Source organism: Nomascus leucogenys, chromosome 7b (assembly GCF_006542625.1).
Source record: "Nomascus leucogenys isolate Asia chromosome 7b, Asia_NLE_v1, whole genome shotgun sequence".
Lineage (NCBI taxonomy): Eukaryota > Metazoa > Chordata > Mammalia > Primates > Hylobatidae > Nomascus > Nomascus leucogenys.
In genome coordinates, this window is record NC_044387.1 from 37,516,852 (window position 1) to 37,539,589 (window position 22,738).

The window sequence follows — 22,738 nt, forward strand, 5'->3', positions numbered from 1 at the left end:
GTTACAGAATGAATACATGAATGACTTTATACTCTCAGGGCAACTAACTGCAGTAAATTAGTGTTTTGAGACACAATCACAGATGCAATTTAGAAGTAATTTTAAAAACCCAGATTATTCAAAACATTTTTTAAAAAAGCATTTAGGTAGTTTAGAAAATATATTTCTATCTAAATATGAGCAGTTCATAAAGTAGACATGCCAAATTTTTCTTTAATGTGTTCAATAAGCCTCTAATTTTTCACACCCCTGAAAACTGGCTTAACTTCTGGAGCACAAATGGCATTTTGTATTTTGTATAATATTAGGGGAAATGGGGGGCTACATAAAAAACTCAGGGATTTATTTACCATATTTTAAAATTCCATAACAATATATATTTGACAGTTTCAAACAATTTCACATCAGAAATATATTCATATTGAAAACATTTCTCCCAAAATCTTTTGAAATGGAAAATAAATGCAAGAATTATGTATTGCTTGTAATCTTCAAACACCTAATAAATGCTTAAACTACCAGCTTGGTTTTAATTTAGCTATATTTTCAAAAGTAAGTACAAAGACTTAATGGAAACTTAAATACAGCTTCTTTATTAATTAATTTCTGTTTAGCTAAAAGGAAGAGACTAAAATAATGCCAAGAATATGGAAGTTTTTTTTCTTTTCAGTCTTCACACTCTGTTATAGTAACATTTAATGGTCCTTCTGGTATTCTTAGCCCACTTAACTAGTGTGATGAACATTACTTATTATTTGCCAGATGCTTAGTGACTAGAGAAAAGAACAAAGTTTTCAAGATGTATTTTTTGCTATCTGATTTGGTTCTAGATATTCTACCAAAAGGTCAAAGCTGTAGAATAAAAACTATGTATCAAAAGCCTCCTTTTGTGAGAAATCAATATGTAGTATAACAGAGATAGAATCCTATGACATTTCGAATGGGAAACTAAGACAAATGAAGATAACTTTAATTTTAAAATTTTTTAATAGTAAACAATCAGCTGTTTATGTAACACAATCAACTCATAATAATGACAAACTATTTCAAATAATTGTTTTCTGTTTAAGGGCAGCAGTTTTACACCATGAGAAATGTAATACAATTTAAATTCAGCATGATTGGCTTCATATATGTGTCAGAAGTGTTCACTGAAATCAAGTTAAATCCTCATGTTTATATGTGAATAAATATGCTTGTACAGTCATTGATCTTCATATTTAGTAGTACTGATTTTCAGTTTCAGAAAAACATGATAAGAGAAAATGCATTGCATATTTGACTTCCAAAATTATCTGAACTTGCTACTATGAGATCTGTATTTCTTGAAATTTGTGGAAATATTTATTATCATTAAGACAAATTCACCTTAATTTCATATTTAAATGAGCTAAGTCTGAGATTAGTAATAGTTTTTTTTTGAGGTAGATCGTTTCTGGAAAGTAATTAAACAAAATGACTTCTACTCTAGTTGTAAATACATGTAGAAAACCATTTCAGGATCCTGCCACACTCAATCTTTTAGTAAAAGCTTTATTTTTCTTGATTCAGATAGAAATATATAATCCTCTTAGTTGATTTAGGGTGAGTGATAATCCTAGATTGCCCAGACTTTCCCAATAAATCCCACGTCCTGGGTAACCCAGTTGTAGTACAAACTGGGATAGTTGTATCCCTGCTGGGAGGTGAACTGAACTTTGAAACTTGAGGAAATAGAGACTTACCTTTACATCATTGGTGTTCATTCTTGTTCCCTCTTTTCCCACAAATATATCATCAATATCCACAAGAATGTACCTGTCCAAGGACAATGTCAGCCTCTTCCCTGATAAGAAGGAGATGGCATCTATGAAGATGAGCTTGTGCAGCCAAAAGTTCAAGTTGTTGCCAAAAAGAACCCTTTGAATTCCATCATGAAGCCCCAGGTCATGTATGATAGTGGCATAAAAAGCACCTTTAGAGATGGAAGGAGAAAGGTTTTCTGGGGTCTTTACTTTGGCAAATATTACTGGTTGATAGGCTGAATGATTAATCTGAAAAACTGTCCAGTCAGTTCCAGGTAAAGAACCTTTTTCAAGCTTGGAAGATTTGGTCACATGAAGCAATGGAGAATGAGGATTAATACAACAATCTTTTACTGCAAGATTTCCATATATGGAAAAAGGGAAACCTTTTAACTGAAAGCTCTGTACACTCTTCTCACTAGTTTTGTGGAATCCAATGACACCCACACCGTACTCTACACAGTATTTATCTAGAAGGCTTCGATTCCAGGAGTCCATATTTATATACTTTAAAATATTCTCATAAATAATGAGAATGTATTTGCCTTTCATTTTGTCTATAAGCGCTGGGAGATCTCCCTTTCCAGGGGCAATTTCAATGTGATACTGGAATCTACTTGATTCTAGAATCATAATGATGTCTTGACCAAGAGATGAGTACTGGCTCTCTACAAATACTAGGACTGTGGGGTCTGTCCTTGAGGCATCAAAAAGCTTCATTGCTTTCACTTCTATTAGCCGATACGGTAGGTGTTGGAGGTCGCCACAGTCAACTTCTGAAGCCGTCTCAGAGAGTTCATTTTCCTGTTTGTAGCCATTGTACAGGTAGTAAGCAGAAATGATAATGCTCACCATACAAAAAGTGGCAAGCAGAATGACTGTTCTTTGAAAGTGTCTGTGAAGCTTCATGATAAAACTCATGTTGTAGGTACTTTCCCCAACTATGCCAATAGAAGCACCATAAAAAGTTAAAAGAGAAGATGGTGTTCCAGCTACTTTTCCAATCTCAGTCAAGAGTTTATGTCACCATTGCAGCTCATTTGTATCACTTGATCAGGACTCACAGAAAATACAGTCTGAAAAATAGGAAAGAATATAAAACAGTCAGTTTGCAGCATTAAAATAAGCAAGTTTTTATCTTGTTGACTAGCATAAATGGCAGAGTATTTGGCAGATGAACTGGTGTATAGTAAATTCGAAACCCTCCCTTTTCTTCTCCCAGATCTGTGTGAGGACATGGGACTGATAGAAAGAGGAAAAGGGGTCCATTGAGCCCTCTATCCCTAGTACAAAAAAGACTTTGGGCTAACAGAAAATTTCGTGATATTCACTGTGCTTTGCATCAAACTCTGTAGATACTATAGAACAAAGACCACGGAGAGGTCACCTAAGTCATACACTGCCATTTCTTGCCATCTGGCTGTACATTATGTAACACATACTCAAGCTGTTTGTTTTTAATTACAGGTACTGAATGTTTATGCCATAATTAAAACATGTTTTTTTCTTGTCTGCAAAGTCGATGGCACAGTCAATTTTATCATTGTATACACATTTTACATTCATTAGAGAAACAACCTTATGATAATTGCTCTCATTAAAATAACCTTTTCAAAATGCATATATGATCCCACAATGCAATTAATTATTTTAGAACTGCATATTTTCATAGTTGCATTTTCCAAAAATCAAAACAGTCATGTGGTAAGATGAATATGAGGAATAAAATACTTCCCAGGGTTTCTGCAAATCTGGTGTGAGACCATTGGGAATCATATACTCTTGGAGAAGAGCAAATTTACCTATTGATTCACTTTCTATACCGTTCTATTTCTGCTTTTTGAGAAGGAGTTTAGTAATTATGTGAAAAACTACTCCAAAAATGTTTTTGAAAATGTAATGAAAACAACTGAGACTTCATGAAACACTTTCTTGTGCAATAATTTGAAATCCCTTTCAAGTCTTAGTAACCTTTGAAAATTTAGTAACTTTGAAAAATAGTAAGAAAGAAACATGAGTGCTTTTTTTTTTATTTGGGTGTTCTACACTTATTAGGATTACACTTCCTCTAGTATCACAGCACACTGATACAGATTTACTGTTAAGAGTATTTTGAGTGCATGAAGGTTAAGCAAACTGTATATATATCTGTCAACTGAACAATATTTTTTCTCAGATAGTTGAACTAATGGGAAACAAACACATATTTCCTGGCTAGTCAAATTCGAAATAATGTACAGCCATGCTTGGATTTACCTGTGCACCTAAGGAATTCTTTTCCTTTTAAAAAAATTCAACCGTTATTTTAGAGGGTACACATGTAAGTTTACTACCTGGGGATACTGTGGGATGCTGACATTAACGGTATGGATCCCATCACCCAGGCAGTAAGCACAGTACCCAATAGGTAGTTTTTCCACCATGTATGTCCTCCTTCCTTCTTCCTCCCTCTAATAGTCCACAGTGTCTATTGTTCTTGTGTATATGTCCATGTGTGCTCAGTGTTTAGCTCCCACTTATAAGTGAGAACGTGGTATTTAGTTGTCTGTTCCTGAGTTAATTTGTTTAGGATTATGTTCTCCAGTTTCATCCATGTTACTACAAAAGCCATGACTTCATTCTTTTTTATGGCCACATAGTATTCCATGGTGTATTTGTACCACATTTTCTTTATCCAATTCACTCTTGATTGGCATCTAGTTTGATTGTTTATCTTACTATTTTGAATAGTGCTGTGATAAACATACAAGTGTATGCATCTTTTTAGTAGAATGATTTATTTTCCTTTGGGTATATACCCAGTAAAGGAATCTGTGGTCAAGTGATAGCTCTGTTTTAAGTTCTTTCAGAAATCTCCAAACTTCTTTCCATAGTGGCTGAATTTGTTTACATTCCCACCAACAGTGTATAAGCATTCCCTTTTCTATGCAGCCTCACCAGTATCTGTCATCTTTTAGCTTCTTACTAATTGCCATTCTGACTGGTGTAGATGATATCTCACTGTGGTGTTGATTTGCAATTCTCTGATGATTAGTGATGATGAACATTTTTTCATGTTTGTTGGCTACTTGTATGTCTTCTTTTAATAAAGAGACTATTTGACAGGATATTTAGCATTTTCTAGGTATAGAATCATATCATCAGCAAAGAGAGATAATTTGACTTCTTTTCTACTTAGATGCCTTATTTCTTTCTCTTGCCGGATTGCTTCTTTGAAGAAACATCTGCTCATGTCCTTTGCCTGTTTTTAAAGGAGGTTGGTTGTTTCTTTCTTATTGATTTAAGTTTCTTGTAGACTCTGGATATTAGACCTTTGTTGGATGCATACTTTGTGAATATTTTCTCCCATTCTGTAGGTTGTCTGTTTACTCTGCTGATAGTTTCTTCTGCTGTTCAGAAGCTCTTTAGTTTAATCAGGTCCCACTAGTCAACTTTTGTTTTCATTGCAATTGCTTTTGGGGACTTAGCCAAAAATTCTTTGCCACGGCTGGTATTATAAACAGTATTTCTTAGATTTACTTCTAAAATTTTTATAGTTTGATGTCCTGCATTTGAATTAACTTGCTTAATTTGCTTAGGATTACAGCCTAGGCAAATTACCTTGAGTTAATTTTTGTATATGGTAAAAGGTAAGGGTCCAGTTTCATTCTTCTGCGTATGGCTAGCCATTTATCCCAGCACCATTTCCTGAATAGGGAGTGCTTTACCTAGTGCTTGCTTTCGTTGGCCTTGCCAAAGATCAGATGATTGTACGTGTGTGGCTTTATTTCTGAGTTTTCTATTGTGTTCCATTGGTCTATGTGTCTGCTTTTGTACCAGTACCATGCTGTTTGGTACTGTAGCTTTGTAGTATAGTTTGAAGTCAGGTAGTCTGATGCTTCTGGCTTTGTTCTTTTTGCTTAGAATTGCTTTGGCTATTCGGGCTCTTTTTTGGTTCCATGTGAATTTTAGAACAGTTTTTTTGTATTTATTTAAAAATAGCATTTGTAATATGATAGGAGTAGTGTTGAATCTGTAAATTGCTTTAAGCAGTATGGCCATTTTAATGATACTGATTCTTCTAATCCATGAGCATGAAAAGTATTTCCATTTATTTGTATTGTCTTTGATTTATTTCATCAGTGTTTTTTAGTTCTTGTACAGATCTTTTACCTCCTTGCCTAGCTGTATTGTTAGATATTTCATTTTATTTGTGGCTATTGTACATGGGATTGTATTCTTCATTGGACTCTCAGCTTTAACATTATTGATATATGTATAGGAACACTACTGATTTTTGTATATTGATTTTGTATCCTGAAACTTTCCTGAAGTCATTTATCAGTTCTAGGGACCTTTTGGCAGAATCTTTAGCATTTTCTAGGTATAGAATCATATCATCAGCAAAGAGAGATAGTTTGACTTCTTTTTCTATTTGGATGCTTTATTTCTTTCTCTTGTCTGATTGCTCTGGCTAGGACTTCCAGTGCTATAGGAGTGGTGAGGGTGGGCATCCTTATCTCATTCCAGTTCTCAAGAGTAGTGGTTCCAGCTTTTGCCTGTTCGGTATGACATTGGCTGTGAGTTTGTCTTAGATGTCTCTTATTATTTTAAGATATGTTCCTTTAATGCCTAGACTGTTAAGGGTTTTTATCATGAAGGTATGTTGGATTTTATTGAAAGCTTTTCTGCATCTATTGAGATGATCATATGGTTTTGTTTTTAATTCTGTTTATGTGGTAAATGACATTTATGGATTTGCATATGTTGAAACAGCCTTGCATCCTAGAAATAAGGCTGACCTGACTGTGGCATATTAAATTTTTGATGTGCTGCTGGATTTGGTTTGCTAGTATTTTGTTGAGAATTTCTGCATCTATGTTCATCAGAGATATTGGCCTGAGTTTTTTTTCTTCATCGTGTCTCTGCCAGATTTTGCTATCAGGCTGATGCTTGCCTCACAGAATGTGTGAGGAAGAAGCCCCTTCTCCTCAATTTTTTGGAATAATTTCAGTAGGATTGGTACCAGTTCATTTTAGTATGTCTGGTACAATTCGGCTGTGAATCCATCTGCTCCAGTGCTTTTATTGGTGGGTAGGTTTTTTTTTTATTATTATTAGTGATTCAATTTCAGAGCTTGATATTGGTCTTTTCAGAGTTTCAATCTCTTAATGATTCAGTTTTGGGAGATTGTGTTTCCGGGAATTTATCCATTTCCTCTAGATTTTCTAATTCATGTGAGTAGAGATATTCATAGTATCTTTAAGGATATTTCTATTTCTGTGGGATTAGTTGTAATGTTATCGTTGTCATTTTTGATTGTTCTTTTTTGGATATTCTCTTTATTTTTCTTTGTTATTCTAGCTAGTGGTCCTATCAGTCTTGTTTATTTTTTTCTAAGAACCAACTCTTGGTTTCATTGGTCTTTTATATGGATTTTGGCATCTCAATTTCATTTAATTCTTCTTCAATATTAGTTGTTTATGTTTTTTCTGCCAGCTGTGGGGGTATGTTTGTTCCTTTATTTTAGTTCCTTTAGGTACAAAGGTAGATTGTTAATTTGAGATCTTTCTAACTTCTTGATGAAGACATTTAATGCTATAATCTTTCTTCTTTACACTAACTTAGCTGCATCCCAGAGATTTTGGTAAGTTGTGTCCCTGCCTTCATTAATTTCAAAGAATTTTTTGATTTCTCCCTTAATTTTGATGTTCACCAAGGAGTTATTCAGGAGCAAGTTGTTTAATTTCCATATAATTGTGTAGTTTTGAAAGACCTTCTTGATATTGATTTTTTTAATTGAACTGAGGTTGGTTAATGTTCTTGGTATGATTTCAGTTTTTTAAAATTTATTGAGACTTGCTTCATGAACAAACATGTGGTCAATCTTATAATATGTTTTATGTGCAGATGAAAAATATGTGTATTTTGTGGTTTTTGGGTGGACTAGTTCTGCAGATATCTATTAGATCTAGTTGGTCAGGTGTCAAGTTTAAGTCTGGAGTTCATTAGTTTTCTGCCCTAAGTATCTGTCTAACATTGTGAGTGGGGTGTTGACATCTGCCATTATTATTGTATAGTTGTCTAAGTTTTGTTGTGGGTGAAGAAGAACTTGTTTCATGAATCTAGGTGCTCCAACGTTGGGTGTATATATATTTAGGATAGTTAAGTCTTGTTGTCGGATTGTACTCTTTATTGTTATGTATTGCCCTTCTTTGTCTTTTTAAATTTTTATTGGTTTGAAGTTTATTTTATCTAATATAAGAATAGCCACTCCTGATCTTTGTATATTTTCCATTTGTATGGTAGATCTTTCTCCATCCTTTTACTTTGTGCCTGTGGGTACCATTACATGTGAAATTGGTGTCATGAAGACAGCAAATGGTTGGATCTTGTCTTTTTATCTAGCTTGCCACTCTGTATCTTTTAAGTGGGGCATTTAGCTCATTTACATTCAGGATTAGTATGGATCTGTGAGATTTTGGTCCTGTCATCATGTTGTTAGCTGGTTGTTATGAAGACTTGATTGTCTAGGTGGATTATAGTGCCTGCAGGCTATGTGCTTAAGTGTGTTTTTGGGGTAGCAGGTGTTGCTTTTCAATTCCATGTTCAGCACTCCCTAAGAACCTCTTGTAAGGCTGGTCTAGTTGAAATGAATTCATTCAGCATTTGCTTGTCTGAGAAGGATTTTATATCTGTTTCTCCTAAGAAGCTTAGTTTGGTGCCATATGAAGTTCTTCGTTGGAAATTTTGTTTTTAAAAATGCTAAAAATAGGCTCCCAATCTCTTCTGGTTGTAATGTTTCTGCTGAAAGGTGTGCTGCTAGCTTAATGGGGTTCCCTCTGTACATGACTTGACCCTTCTTCTCTCTGGCTGCCTTTAAGATTTTTTCTTTTGCATTGACCTTGGTGAATCTGATGACTGTGTGCCTTAAGGATGGTCATCTCATATAGTATGCAGCCTAGGTTCTCTGTATTTCTTGAATTTGCAACTCAACCTCTCTAGTGTGATTAGGGAACTATACTCAAATATATTTTCCCAGTTGCTTATTCTGTCTCCTTCTCTCTCAAGAATGCCAATGAATCATAAATTTGGTGTCTTTACATAACCCATATTTCTCAGAAGTTTTGTTCATTTTTAACAATTATTTTTCTTTAGTTTTTTCTGACTGAGTTGGCCCGAAGAGCTAGTCTTCAAGCTCTGAAGTTCTTTTCCCAGTTTTGTCTATTCTGCTATTAATACTTCTAATCGTATTATGAAATTCTTATACTGAATTTTTCAGCTCTAGTAGTTCAGTTTAGTTCATTTTTTAAATGGATATTTCATATTTCATCTCTTGGATAGTATAAATAAATTCCTTGAATTGGGTTTCAATTTTCTTCTGAATCTCAACCTTTCTTGCCATCCAGATTCTAAATAATATGTCTGTCATTTCAGTCATTTCAGACTGGTTGAGAACCACTGCTGGGGAGCTAGTGGATTCATTTGGAGATGAGGAGACACTCTGACTTTTTAAATTGCCAGAGTTCTTACCATGATTCTTTCGCATCTAAGAAGTCCAGTGTTTCTTTAACAATGACGTAATTTGAGTACTTCAGTTGGATTTGTTTCTGGATGTTTTCACATGCCCAAGCCTCTCTATAGGGCCTTTATTTGTGGTTGAATTCTTGCCCTTGGTTTCACAGGGGTGTATAGTAGCAAAATATTTTTGGCGTTGTATTTTGGGCTGGGATCCAGTAGATGATGCTGAAGAGTAATGGGCAGTAGATAGCCTCTTATCTAGCTGCATGGCTCCTCTGTATTTCTCACATTTGCAGCCGTGCTCTGCAGTGGGCAGAGAGAGAGGTGACTTCCTCACCATGTCCATTCTTGGACCTTGGGGGAGCCCGTCTGATCACTGACAGTGTGCCTGCATTTATTTTGTTAGGTGGTCTGGGCTGCAGGGCTCCCTGGCCCGAAGTTGCAGCAGGTAGATGGGAGACAACCTTTCCTGGCGAGTCCTGTGGAGGGAGGCATGCCCCCTCCCACTCCAGCCCATGAATGGGCATCTCACCCCTCTCAGTGCTTTGAGAGTGTGAGCTCCTCTCCCACTTGAGTGCCAGCCACAGAACTTGGCTTGGCATTCCTGAGCTGGCTGCTGCAGCCCTCGGGCACTTGGATGGGATTGGGGCTCCATCCTTCAGGCAATTGGAATTGGATTCTGGGTGCTCTGAGGAATCCAACGTGCTCCCAAGCCACAAGGAACATAATCAGGTGGAGCAAGGCACCCAGGCTGGGCAGCAGAGGCTGTACTGTGCATATGTTCCTGCAGGGCTGCTAGGGTGTGGCCCTGAGAGGGGCTGACAGGCTGGAAGTCCTGCAGAACAGACATGATCCAGTTCCACAGGGAAGTCAGCTCTACTTTCTTCTGGCCCAGTAGTCAGCTGCGGCTAGAGCTTTTGGAGGGAGATGGGGAGACCTGGGTTATGGACGCCTATTACCATGTTCTGCCAGAGCTGCACCATGTACAAAGGCTCCTGTTCCATTCTGGATGAAGCTCTGTCTTTGTCTACTCTCCAATCAGATCCCCTTGTCAGATCAAGTGTCCATGAGGGATGCAGGGCCCTCTAAGCCAGGATTCCATAGGCCCATGGTGAGGGTGGGCAGTCCCACAGTCCCATCATGAACCTATTCCCCCGGAGCTGTTGAGGGCCAGGGACTAGCCCCAGCATTCCAGTACCCTGTGCCTGCCTTCTCCCTTCTCAGCCTCAGCATCTGCATTGCATCTCCATCTACTTTAAGCATTTTCTCTCTAGAGATCTGTCCAAATTATGTTGATTTACTCAAACCCTTGGTTTTTCTCCGTGGGAGTAGCACTTCTTTGCTGCATCTAGTTGGCCATCTTGCCTTCCCCCTCTGGAATTCCTGGGTGCTTCTTAGAGCAAAACCTTATTAGAGTTTTATGGTCCTGGAACTTTGCAAGAAATTATAATGGAACATAAAAAAATTAAGACAGGTCTTGTGACTGTACATAAGGCAGGCTAAAAGCTAGCTGGTATAACAACAAGCACAGGTGAAAAATACTGTATTTAGTGTTTGTCATAAGGTTAGAGTCTATTGTACATCTGCTTCTTCTTATTGTGTCATTTGGGCCCCTGTACCAAGTAAAATGATGAAGTTAGAATAAATGATCATGAATAACATTCTGCTTCCAAAATTCTATGACATAAACAATGAACAATATTTTGAACAATATGTTTATCTTTATGAATAATATAATATTCTAGAATAGAATTGTAGGATATTTATAGGATATTCTATTTACAGGATAAATGTGTTATTTATCTTTTAAATTATATATTGTAGTTCATTCATTAAAATATTTAGGGTATATATGTCATGCATTCAAATATTTATGGGGTAGCTCTCATGCTATTTAAAATATAAATGTTCAGCAGACTGAATTTATTTAAAACGTTCTAAATTATAAAGCAGAGATAGTGACAAGAATGATAATAATGTGAGGGTTGTGGATTAGAGACAATGACTATAACAGGATGAGAGAAGAAAGAGACCATGGCAAGTGGGTGAGTCTGTGGAATGCTCCAGGGGGTGGTGAGGCTGTACTGTGGAGTAGGATTTGGGTAGAGCCTTGAAGGATGGGAGTAATTTGAAGAGACATTTGAGATAGAGGGAATGTTACAGAGGCAGGAATGAGCACAATATGGGGTAAGGATCATGAATAACGAGTGGGAGGAAAGAGTGAGAAATACTTAAAAAATAAATTTGACTATGTATGGGTAACCCAGATTATGGTAAGACTTGAGAGTACAGAGGTTGTGAAAGATTGTAGGGAGATCTTGTGGTTTGTATGTGTCCCCCAAAGTTTGTGTGCTGGAAATTTAATTCCCAATGCAACAGTGTTGGGAGGTGGGGCCTAAGAAGTGAGTAGGTCATGAGGGGTCTGCCCTCATGAATAGATAAATGTCATTATCTTGGGAGCAGGTTACTTATCTTAAGAGTGTCATAAAAGCAAGTTTGGCTGGCTCTTGCTCTCTTGCCCCTTTGTGGATGCTGTCTTGCCCTTCAACCTTCCACGAGATGACACAGTAAGAAGGCCCTCACCAGATGCCAGCACCATGCTCTCAGACTTCCAAATCTCAAGAACTGTGAGCCATATAAATTGTTAATGTTTATAAATTATCCAGTCTGTGATATTCTGTTAGAGACACACTACTTTCTTGATTAGGGGAATAACATAACAGATTTTTCTGGGACAAGAGTTAATAACATGGAGAATATCATAGAGCAATCTTACAGAGGTGATCTGGCAGGCCAGTGCGGTCTCATTTCTCACAATGCAGTCGTAAACTCTTAATCATCATAGGTGAGGGAGAATTGTAGGGAAGGGGCAAATCTTACAAACACTGCAGAGAAAGGGGGACGAGAACTTGGCCTGCCACGTGAGGTCTCTTTTAAATGCTCTGGTATAGATAAAGATGATATTTAAGCAAATAAAAATTTACCTGGACAACAGAGTTTTCATTGTAATTATAGTTGTTTCATTTTGATAAGTAATTGCACTTTTACAGTTATGTACGTGCTTATGACTATAATATTCTGGAGCATAACAGCAGAATACAAAATCTCTTATCTTCCCATTTCTATGTTTCAATTTTACCTGTGAAGTGTTTTTGACTAGACATAAAATGTATTGCTACATTTTCCATTTTAGATAGCAGCATTTTACAATTTGTCCCCTTTGTCAAAAGTGAAAGGCATGTAACTTATACAATTCTTATCTGTGATGAGGCAGAGTGGTGAGGAGTATTTGATCTCACTATTTAGGACAGATATTAGGAATCTATCAAAGTTACCTTCTCTGTAAGCCATTATAAAATGCTGAAGGACATTTCTTTTCCATTAAACTCTTCAAGTTTCCTTCTGAAGGTAAAGAAAAAATTCCAGTGCATGTCCCTGAGGAATTGGTCTAACATATTTAAATGCATACATTAAAATTATCCTGTTTTCTGCAAATCTTTTTCAATTGCACACCTCACTTTGCCATGCCAACTTCAGTCTATGGTGCAGATTCTCAGAGCTTTCTATTCATACTACAGACTCATCCAGGGACAGCTACTTCCCATTCTTTTCCATGTTTCTGTTAGCTCTGAAAACTTCAGGATGGACTGACCTGTTGCTGTCACTCCTGTGGAAGGTGGCACCATAGCAGTAGGCAATGGCAAAGGTACAGACTTCACCTGAGCCCTTCACTTGTGAGGCATCATGCAGCTGGATGAATATGGAAAATTAAGCTCCTCACCACAACTGCCCTGTGGTGCCTTCTCTGACTTTCCAAACTTGGTAAGACCAGTGGGTATACATGGTCTTTGTGAAAAGAGCATCTCCTTTTACTTATTGCCATAATTAAAATTTTGTTTAAAGTCAGACTCTCTGTATGCCTGGAAGCTCCAAGAGGGTAGAGATAGTACCTTTCTTTTGCCTATCATTGCACCACTTGTGCCAGGAGCAGTGACTTTTTGTGGAATTAATGGAATACAATGGCATCTTACGCCTGTAGGTTAATTTGACACTTTTACTTTATTCTAATGCTTTAACTTATCTTTTGAAGTTACGAATAACTATTACATTCAATGTTAAGTTAATGTAATCATAGCATCCCAACATGGGATAAATTTAATATCATAATATCTATGGTAGATAAAACCTTCACCCCCCAAAAATACTTATCATTATGCAATTAGTGATCAGGTATTTATTGAACACCTACTTTGGAATTAGTGCTGTAGTAAATACTGTGGACACCACAGAAGTATATTAGGATAGTAGGAATAGTCCTTTCCTCTAGATAATGGACTCTATTAAGGGAAACGAGACTTGTGAGACAGCAGCCAACAGTATGTTGTACATAATAAATAGTGATTTATGCAGTATAGACTATCTGTTACAGGTTTCAGAAGAGAGAGAGAGACAGAGAGAGAGAGAGAGAGATTGGTGAAGCTTAGTAAAGTCAGTGGCAGTTTCTAAGAGACATGGTTCTTGAACGTGACATGCCATGATGCACTGGGTTTGGATATGAGGATGGGGACAACATGTCAGGCAAAACTCCCTGGCCAGGTTGAAGAATGAAATGGTTACAATGTGCTTAGCTCAGAGTGAAATTAACTAAAATATAGGATACTATGTTTGAGGTTGAAAATGGAAATAATATTTGATTAAAAGAGTGGTGCAGATTAATGAATGTCCTTGAAAGTGACTATGAAGTACAAGGGTATGAACTGGAAAATAAAGAGCATTGGGTGCATTTGAACAGAGGGATTTGATAAAGACAGTGTTTACAGATGATTAGTGTAGTAGTGGCACCCAGAATGATGAACAGCAATAATATGAACAGAGAGAGAACATGCCACACTGTGCAGAGTGAAGAAGTAGGCCGAGTCAAGACAGTCCCAGCTAAGGGGCTGCTGCTGTAATCCATGTGTGAGGTGGTATAGGTCCAGACTAAGGTGGTTTTGAGACAGAATGGAAATGAGAGATATTTGGGAAGAAAGAAGAAAAAAACATGCTTACTGTTAAATTATGGTTTGGGGAGGTAGCAGGCTTGAGGACGAGAAGATAAAGATGCCAGTATAATAGAAACAAAACTAAGAGGGGAAGTTGGCTTGACTCAGTGATGCACACTTCAGATTCAGATAGATAGATGGACTAAGTTATACATGATTAGATAACAAAATCGCAATGTTATATAACATAGTTGGATGTAGACAAAAAAAGTCAAGAAAATCTTTGGAATTGACAGGTTACAGGCACTTCTGAATGTGCTACAAAAACCCAATTCCTCAGGAAAGCCTTTGCTGACCAACTCTATTCTTCCCCTTTAGACCAGGCTCCCTTTGGAGACTTTATCATAACTCTTATGAAATATTATTAAAAATATTATTTGTCTAATGTCTGTCTTCCTTGTTAGACTGAAATTTCCAAGGGGCATAGGGCTCATGTTTTTTCCCAGTAATTTTTCAAATTTTTCAAAAAGAAATGAGATGAAAACACTTTTAAAGGCCAACAAGATCAACATGTAAACATTTCAGTATAGTGATGAATATGTTCTTGAAATGCTTTCACAAAAATACACAGAAAATTGAAGACTTTTGCATGGTCAGTAGGCTACTCTGAGTAAGTACAGTACAAGCACACTAGCCTGCATGTCAGAGAGTTCCCGCGGACACAACTATCTTGATCAGCAGTACAGAACTGACAGTTGTGGTTGAATTCTGCTCCGTATTCAACCTATGATGAGGACGATGCTGAATGATCAAGAAACTGTATTTTAAATTTTGAAAATCAACGAATCACTTAGACAGGCATTCTGAAATAGTTAGGTTCAAGAGAGTTACAAGGTTGGATCAGTTATAAATGTCAATACATCATCAAGATTTCCTATAAGGCACCCTGAAGGAAATAATATGATATGGGAAGATATAGAATAACAATAGTAATGCAGCTAATATTAATAAACACTTATATAGGTACTGAAATTGTGTTGGACCCTTTAGAGGTGAAGTAACCTGCCCATGATGTCACAGCTAGTAGAGGTAGAACTGAAATATGAACTCCAAAAGCCTGCATCAAAGATACCATACACCTGGGAAGATAACTGCAACACGATCCTTCCATGCTAGGAACGAGTAGGAAATGCCTATTGGGCAGCTATTATTTTTAGATGCTGCAGTTTCTTTATAAGAAAATGGGCTACTATGGTATCTCCTAAGGGGATTTTAATGAGAGTTAAGGCTCTTAGAGGCTGGGTGCAGTGGCTCACCCCTATAATCCCAGCACGAGGGGAGGCTGAGGTGGGCAGATCACTTGAGCTCAGGGGTGGAGACCAGCCTGGGCAACACAGCGAAACCCCATCTCTACAAAAAATATAAAAAATATTATATATATATAAATTAGTTGGACATGGTGGCAGGTAGTCCCAGCTACTTGGGAGGCTGAAGTGGTTGGATCGCTTGAGCCTGGGAGGTGGAGGCTGCAGTGAGCCATGATCATACCACTGCCCTCCAGCCTGGGCTACAGAGTAAAATCCTGTCTCAAAAGCAACAACAAAAACCAAACTCTTATAATAGTGTTTGGCACATACAATGAACAACCAAAATTTATCTGCATGATGATGATAATAGAAATAACACAGGAAATGAGGGAAATATCCCGAAGATAACCAATGAAAGTACACTAAGGGTTCATAAAGGGATAGCTACGAGCATTTTAGCTTAAGTAGAGTTGTGGGAAGCACATAAGCCCACCCTTAGTGCAGAGATCTAAAGTCAGATGGATCTTAGAACAAAGAAAGAGGCTCAATCAGAGGCATAACCAGCACCGTGTCCTTGGGCTTCTTTTCACCCCTCCCCCTTTCCTTAGATGAGCTCATATACTTCTTGGTTTTCATTACCATCTACACTCTAGTAAATTCTGAATGTTCATTCGTAACTCAGACCTCCTTCCTCTAAGCTCTAGGATTTTATATTGAACTATCAACTTGATATAATAGCAACAACAACTCACATCGTCTGTGCCCTTTCTTATTCTATTCCAGCCATTATTTGGCTCCACTAGAATCATGTCACAAGCAAACTTAACCTGTCTAAAACTGAATTTATGATCTTTCCGCTAAAACCATCCTCATGGTCCCATAATCACCTATGTGCATCCTTAAAACCTTCTTTTACTTGCAGCAACCAATCTCACCACAAATGTTCTTGCCTCCTTCTACCATTTTCTCAATGCAGCATCAAAGTGGAACTCTGTTACTTCTTTCCAGCTGAGATCCTGTCAATGATTGCTTATTTTACTTGCTGGTTAAAATTCATATTCTTGTACATGTCCCACAAGACCCTGTGTGGTATGCTTCCCACTTTTATCTCTCAGGCCTGGTTAGATGATGCTCTCCCTTCTAAGTTCCAGGCAAGTGGGTCCTCTTTCAGTTTCCAAAAGAGATAATCTCTTTTCTGTCTCAGGGTCTTTCCACATGCTGTTACCTTTGTCTGAAAGTTTTTTCTCCACTTCCCCATCTGGTTTCATCTTCCAAATCCTATGGTTCTAAGTATAAATATCCCTGCCTCACAAAAGTCTTCCCTGATCCCCCTTATCTGTCAGGCCTCCCTGTTACACATTCTCACATCACTCTCCACTTTACCTCTGTAGTATGTTCCAAAGTTATAATTAGTTATGTGATTTTCTGTTATAATTAGTTATGCAATTTTTCTCCATAGCTTGGAAGCATCTGTAAGTACTTGTCCTGTTCACTTCTATATTTTTAATGTCTAATAGAGTGCTTGAAGTGAGAATAGCCCATTGCATATTTGTTGAATGAGTGAAAAAAGGCCTCTACTAAATTTTACAAATAGCAGCTGGCACTCACAAACTAGGGCAGTATTTAAGTCAAACCATCTTCCATGAACGGCTACCTTCATCAGTCACACTGGCCTCAAACAGTCAAGGCAATAATATAAACATTGCGAATAGCAGTGACCACCTTGATCAGAGCCATAAATCAGGCATATCCAGAATGTGCTTTTCACTGAAATTTACTCAACTGCTTATTTTTTCCATTCTGAGATTTTTCAGAATTCAGCGTGAATAGAGTTGCTTTGCAATGCATCTGTTTTTAAAAAGACTCCATCAAGCAAATATTAGCCATTAATTATTTACCATTAACAAAAGGCAGAGGAAGCAGTTAGTTTTTGGAATCACAGACAATTCCATAACATAGTGAAAGAACTCAATATATACAAACATGTATTTTGCAAAGTATTGCAATATCTGCAAGGGGAAGTGCCTGCTTGTCAATGTAACCTATCTTTTCTCTTCCACTAACACCCACCATCATCCCAAAGTAAAAATCAATTTCTAAATGAAATAGAATCATGTTAAAGTTGGCAGTACAAGAAAAGTGAAAAAAGATTACCATCTGGAAAATGAGTATTAATAACTAAAGAGCTTCAGGTTCTAACATAAATGAAAGATATTTAAAAGATCCTGACAATATTCCTTTTTCTGAAAAAGGAATGAACTATAAAACTGTATTTTATAATGTTGAAAAATGCAGTGGGAGGCCTCAAATACGTTACATGGATTTGCTAAAAGTAATTTAGTAATAATATTAAAAATTGACAAGGGCAAGCTTTTCTTTGGGAAAGAATGTGTGAAATTGTGTCATGTTAATTAAACCCTGCTGTGGTAGGCAAGTAAGAAGCTGATTTACATGGAGTATGACCAAGAATACACTCTGTCTCTAGAACTGCAATTTTTAAAAGATGGATGGGAGAAAAGCTGCACTTGAGGGCATTAGCTTTGTTTGGTACATTAAATGGAAAATGACTTTCTATTATCATTCTCCCTCCATCTTTGTATTAGAAATTATGAAGAGAAGAATATGTTTTATTCACCTCCCTCAGTGTTATGCCATCCAGTGATGCAAGAGAAGAAAACTACCCCACTGCTGTTTGCTGTTTATTCTGCCCTATATGACTTAAGGGGGAAAATGTCTGCCTTTACCCTCTAAGATTGGACCAGAATGCATGCATCAAAATACACTGACATTCTGTCACACATGCTCACATATGACATATGTGAGTGCTGACAATGCAGCTTTTAGGGTCTAATCCAAACGTTTTCTTTGTCCTTCATTAGACTCATGGGAACAAGAGAGTGTTAACCTGGCCTCTCATTGGTTGCCTGGACCATTAGATGTAAAGTTACAGATCAGTGTTGGCTATGTTTTAGGGCAGGTTACATGAACCAGATAAGGAAAGACAGCCAATCTGCAGAGAGAAGATGATGCAAAAAGAGCAGAAACGAATAATGAAAAAATATGATATAGGGAGTCTTGAGGAGGTTGAAGGTTCTATTACTCTCTATTCTATGGACACATCAATAAAGGAGTCAGGTAAATTATTCTTCTGTTACCTTGGGCACATTTTAGAACAACTGAGACTCAACCTAACAGCGGTAGCAAAAGAGGAGAAAGAAATCATCTGAACTAGACTGTATATACTTAGCTAGGGAAGGCACCACATTTAATTGTCCTGTGGACTGCTTTATGCCTGGCACGAAAGTAGATGCTTAGTAAATACTTCCTGGGTGAATGAATGAGTATTTCATATGTAAGGGAAGTGGTGGAAATTGTTGGAGTGGTATATGGATTGCCTCTTTTCCATCAAGAGGCATATCAAGAACAAATACTTGAAACCTATAGAGAGACAATGTAGTATAACGGTTAAAGGAATGTGTGCTGGAGCCAGACTCAAACTGAACACCACCTTCACCACTTGCCAGGGATGTGATCTTAGGCAGGTAGGTAACCTCTCAGTGCCTCAATTTCCTCATTTGTGAAACAGGAATAATATTTACCTTAAATAATCTTTGCGAAGATTATATGAGCTAAAAATTAATATGTAAAGTAGAACAGTGCCTGGTATAAGGTAACCATTCTATGAGTATAAACTGTAACATCTCTACTAGCAAAAATCTAGACAATAGTACTTATCACCAAGTTAAACTTTGTATTATTCACTGATGTTTTCTCATCTGTCTTCGTCCTGTCCTCCAGATCAATTTCTAAAATGTTGAACAAACAGGATAAAAAAGGGTCTCTGGAATCCTCATTTTTCAGGTGAAGAAACCAAGCCCCAGAGCCAGCAAGGGAGCTGATCAAGGCCACTCCTCTCTTGGCAGAGCCAGGCCTAGAATTTAGGTCTACTTTCATGTTATTTTCAAATATTTTAATGAAACAAAAACATTCAGCAATGAAATATATGTAAAATGGATACCCATCATTGAGATGCTTAAAGGTTTTAGGATAGGACTGCTATAATTGATTTTTAAGCTCTTATTTGGCAACAGGTAATCAAACATTATAGCCCTCAGTAATTTGTAGAGGATTTGGGGAAATAATTTATTATAGACATTAATTAATTGTAGTAGGTCCTGACTACTTTTTTTTCTTGTCCTGTAACTTACATGAAATCGATGAAAATGTTTAGAGTAACATGAAAGAATAAATCACTCACTGTGATATCCAGGTATCTAAGAGTATAGTTTTTTACTACAAACAAACAAACAGACAAACCAAGAAATATTAAAATCACCTCTTTACTATTCTAAGAGAAACTTCAGTCATAAAATAGTTTTGAGCATTGTTCAGACTAATTATCTTTATAATGTAGGTCGTTACTTTTGTGGCCTGGCAGCATTCCTAATCTGGACAGGTGTTCAGAGTTCATGCATTTCAGTGCAAATGCTCATTTATAATAGACATAGCACAGGGAAAGTAAACTTCTACTGTTTTCCCTTACTGTTGGAACTGTTAAGCAATTAGAAATTCAAGGCATTCATTTAGTTGAGAATAGTGTTTTTATCCTTAATTCAATTTCCCTGATTTTATAGTGTATATAAATCACAAAGTATTTATATATGGTTTAAAAATATATATTTTGTATCTTAACAAATGCACATTTAAGGCTCTAATCACCAAAAAAGCAGCTGAAACTCAACCAGGTTTCAAGGAAGTCATATAATCAGAGTCCCAAGATTAAAAGAAAAAAAATTGTAATTTCTTTACAGTTTTAAAATTTTGAAATGACAGGTAGACAATTACATATTTACATTTTCGTTTATAATATCTTCTTTAGCAGAATATATGGTTTAGAAAAAGAACCTCCAATGCCTGATTATCTCTTCTACTACATATTTTTTAACAAACTTTTCAGTCACACCACAAATTACTCTAATATTTGCTGCAATGTTCAGAAATAATGCTTTTCTCAAGAAAATTAATTAAAAAAGAGGGTATATATAACTCCACCAAACTAAACTATAACAAATATCTCCAGAAAGAGATAAAAGTTTTATTTTATCTAAAACATTTTAGTAATGTGAGAATTCTTCATTGTAAAGACTATGAAGAAAATTAACTCATGTGACAAGCTCAAAATTAACATTATTTACACAAAGAAACAAATCTTCTGTTTTACCATCAAGATGATAAAGAAAAACGGTAACAAAATAGAAATGGTAGATACTGTGTTAGCCAGAGAAAGAAAAAAAAAAGAGCTTATCTTAGGCAAGCCTCTTTATATGTTCAGCACTATTTTAAAAAGGAGCCCCCTTCAAACTTATATTTGAAATCTCCATCTTAAATATAATATTGATAGGAAGCTATGGATGAAGAAAAAGGAAAAAAAAATTCCCCTCAGCTGAATATCAGATATTCTAGAGTTTCTCTGCCATATCATCCTGCTCTCTGGTGGTGAACAGCATTGCTCACTAGTTGATAACATGATATTTTCTAAGGGCAAAAAAAAAAAAAAAAAAAAAAAAAAGAGTGTGTCCCAGATCAGTTGCACACATCTCAATATTTGATTTGTATTTTAATTTAATACAAATGTGCTAAGAACGTAGCTGTTTGCATTGTCTAGAAGTGTTTTCTTCTAAACTCTTCCAGATTACATATGTTGCTATATTTCAATATGTTTGTAAAGAATATAGATACTAATATATTTTCAACATTAAATAACTCTGATGCTTAAACGGTATCCAGCTATTAGAAAAACTATTTGAAAAAGGATCTGAGTAAACCCCTTAAAGATGTAACTTTGCTTTTACCTGCCCCCACAAAATGGATATATTAAATAGAAGATATATTTGTTTTCTTTAAAGTTTCTGTATTTGATACCTAGATTTATTCTTTCCATTTCCATTTAATTTTATTAATTGTATACTTTTAAATAATGTCTATAAACTGCATCAAATAGAAAGCCTTTTGAGGATCATTACTGTGTAGATAGGCAGGTAGTTTAAAGCCTCTGATATTCCTTACAAAATTCTGTCAAGGCAACAGACATGTGATCTGTTAAACAAATCTACTTCAGAATCATTATAAGTTGGTGAATATCTTAAACAATTACAAGAGGTAATTTCTTTAGTACCATAATATTATGAAAGGGAAGCTTTAACATCATCCCTGAATGAGACGGTCCTTTGTTTCACTTAATTTAATCAAAATACTCTATATTTTCTTCTTCAAGAATAAAATGAAGCACTTGTTCAATCTTGAAATTTTTAGATTATTTGAAAGCAAAGTTGTTATCTCTTAAAAGCCCCTACATTTATGAGTGAGGCATTAATGCACAGTATAAATAAATAAATACACTTACCTGGAATTAAAGCTCAGAGCTGAAAATGCTTAAGAAAGTTGCAATAGATGGAAAAGAAACGGAAACAGTACCACTCGTTACCTTCGGCTCAGGCTTTTTGACTTTACAAGTGGCAGCAACACCGGTCCTGGCCCAGTACTCTCATGTTATGTAACATCTTATTAATATTAGCCATCAAACTGCTACCAAGCTGGTGAGGCACTAGAGGGCAAGAGTGTCACATGCAAGACCCGTCGCCAAGAGACCGGCTTTGGTACCACTTCGGGGGAAGGCAGATGCTAACTAAGCTGATGAATAACAGGATGCCCGAATACAACAGCAAACTTGTAACGTTCCTCAAAGAATATTTTACATGTCAATTTTCTGACTAGCGGAAGAGTTAACAGGTTAATAAATATGCGCAAGCAAATAACCACACCATGAAAAACTTTTAGGATTATATTTACAAACCCACAGTCACTCAAGAGGCCGTTTTTTTTCTTTCCATTGTCTAAATAAACTTATTTAAAACAGGAGAAAAAAAAGCTGGTTAAATAAAACGAGTGTCGGTTTCAGGACTCCCTCATTCCAAGCCGCGAGAAACTTGTCTGGTCGAGGTGCCGCCTCTGGAGTCTGCATTCCAAGGCGCCCGGATCGGGTTTCTGGGCGAGGAGACCGGCCCCGTCCTCCATGGAGATTACCTGGGGCTGCAGCCGTCCGCGGGCTCCTCCTTCCCTCGGGTCTTCGGCCTCCGCCGCTCCCCAGCGCCCCGCGTCCGCGCGG

General features: G+C 36.7%; 1 protein-coding gene across 3 annotated transcripts in view; it reads right to left on the reverse strand.

The window, feature by feature from the left end:
* The window catches only part of NDST3 (N-deacetylase and N-sulfotransferase 3), a 213,124-nt gene extending 190,900 nt beyond the window's left edge, over positions 1-22,224 (reverse strand). For 2 of the 3 annotated variants that reach the window (XM_030815757.1, XM_030815756.1), the window contains exons 1-2: positions 21,977-22,192; positions 1,725-2,860 (exon numbers count right to left, since the gene is read on the reverse strand). In XM_030815757.1, the coding sequence (XP_030671617.1) occupies positions 1,725-2,705 (981 nt within the window). In that variant the 5' untranslated portion in view covers positions 2,706-2,860; positions 21,977-22,192. Of the gene's footprint in view, positions 1-1,724; positions 2,861-21,976 lie in introns of all 3 variants that reach the window. The other variant, XM_030815758.1, reaches the window with a different exon arrangement.
* Between the last annotated feature and the right edge of the window lie 514 nt (positions 22,225-22,738).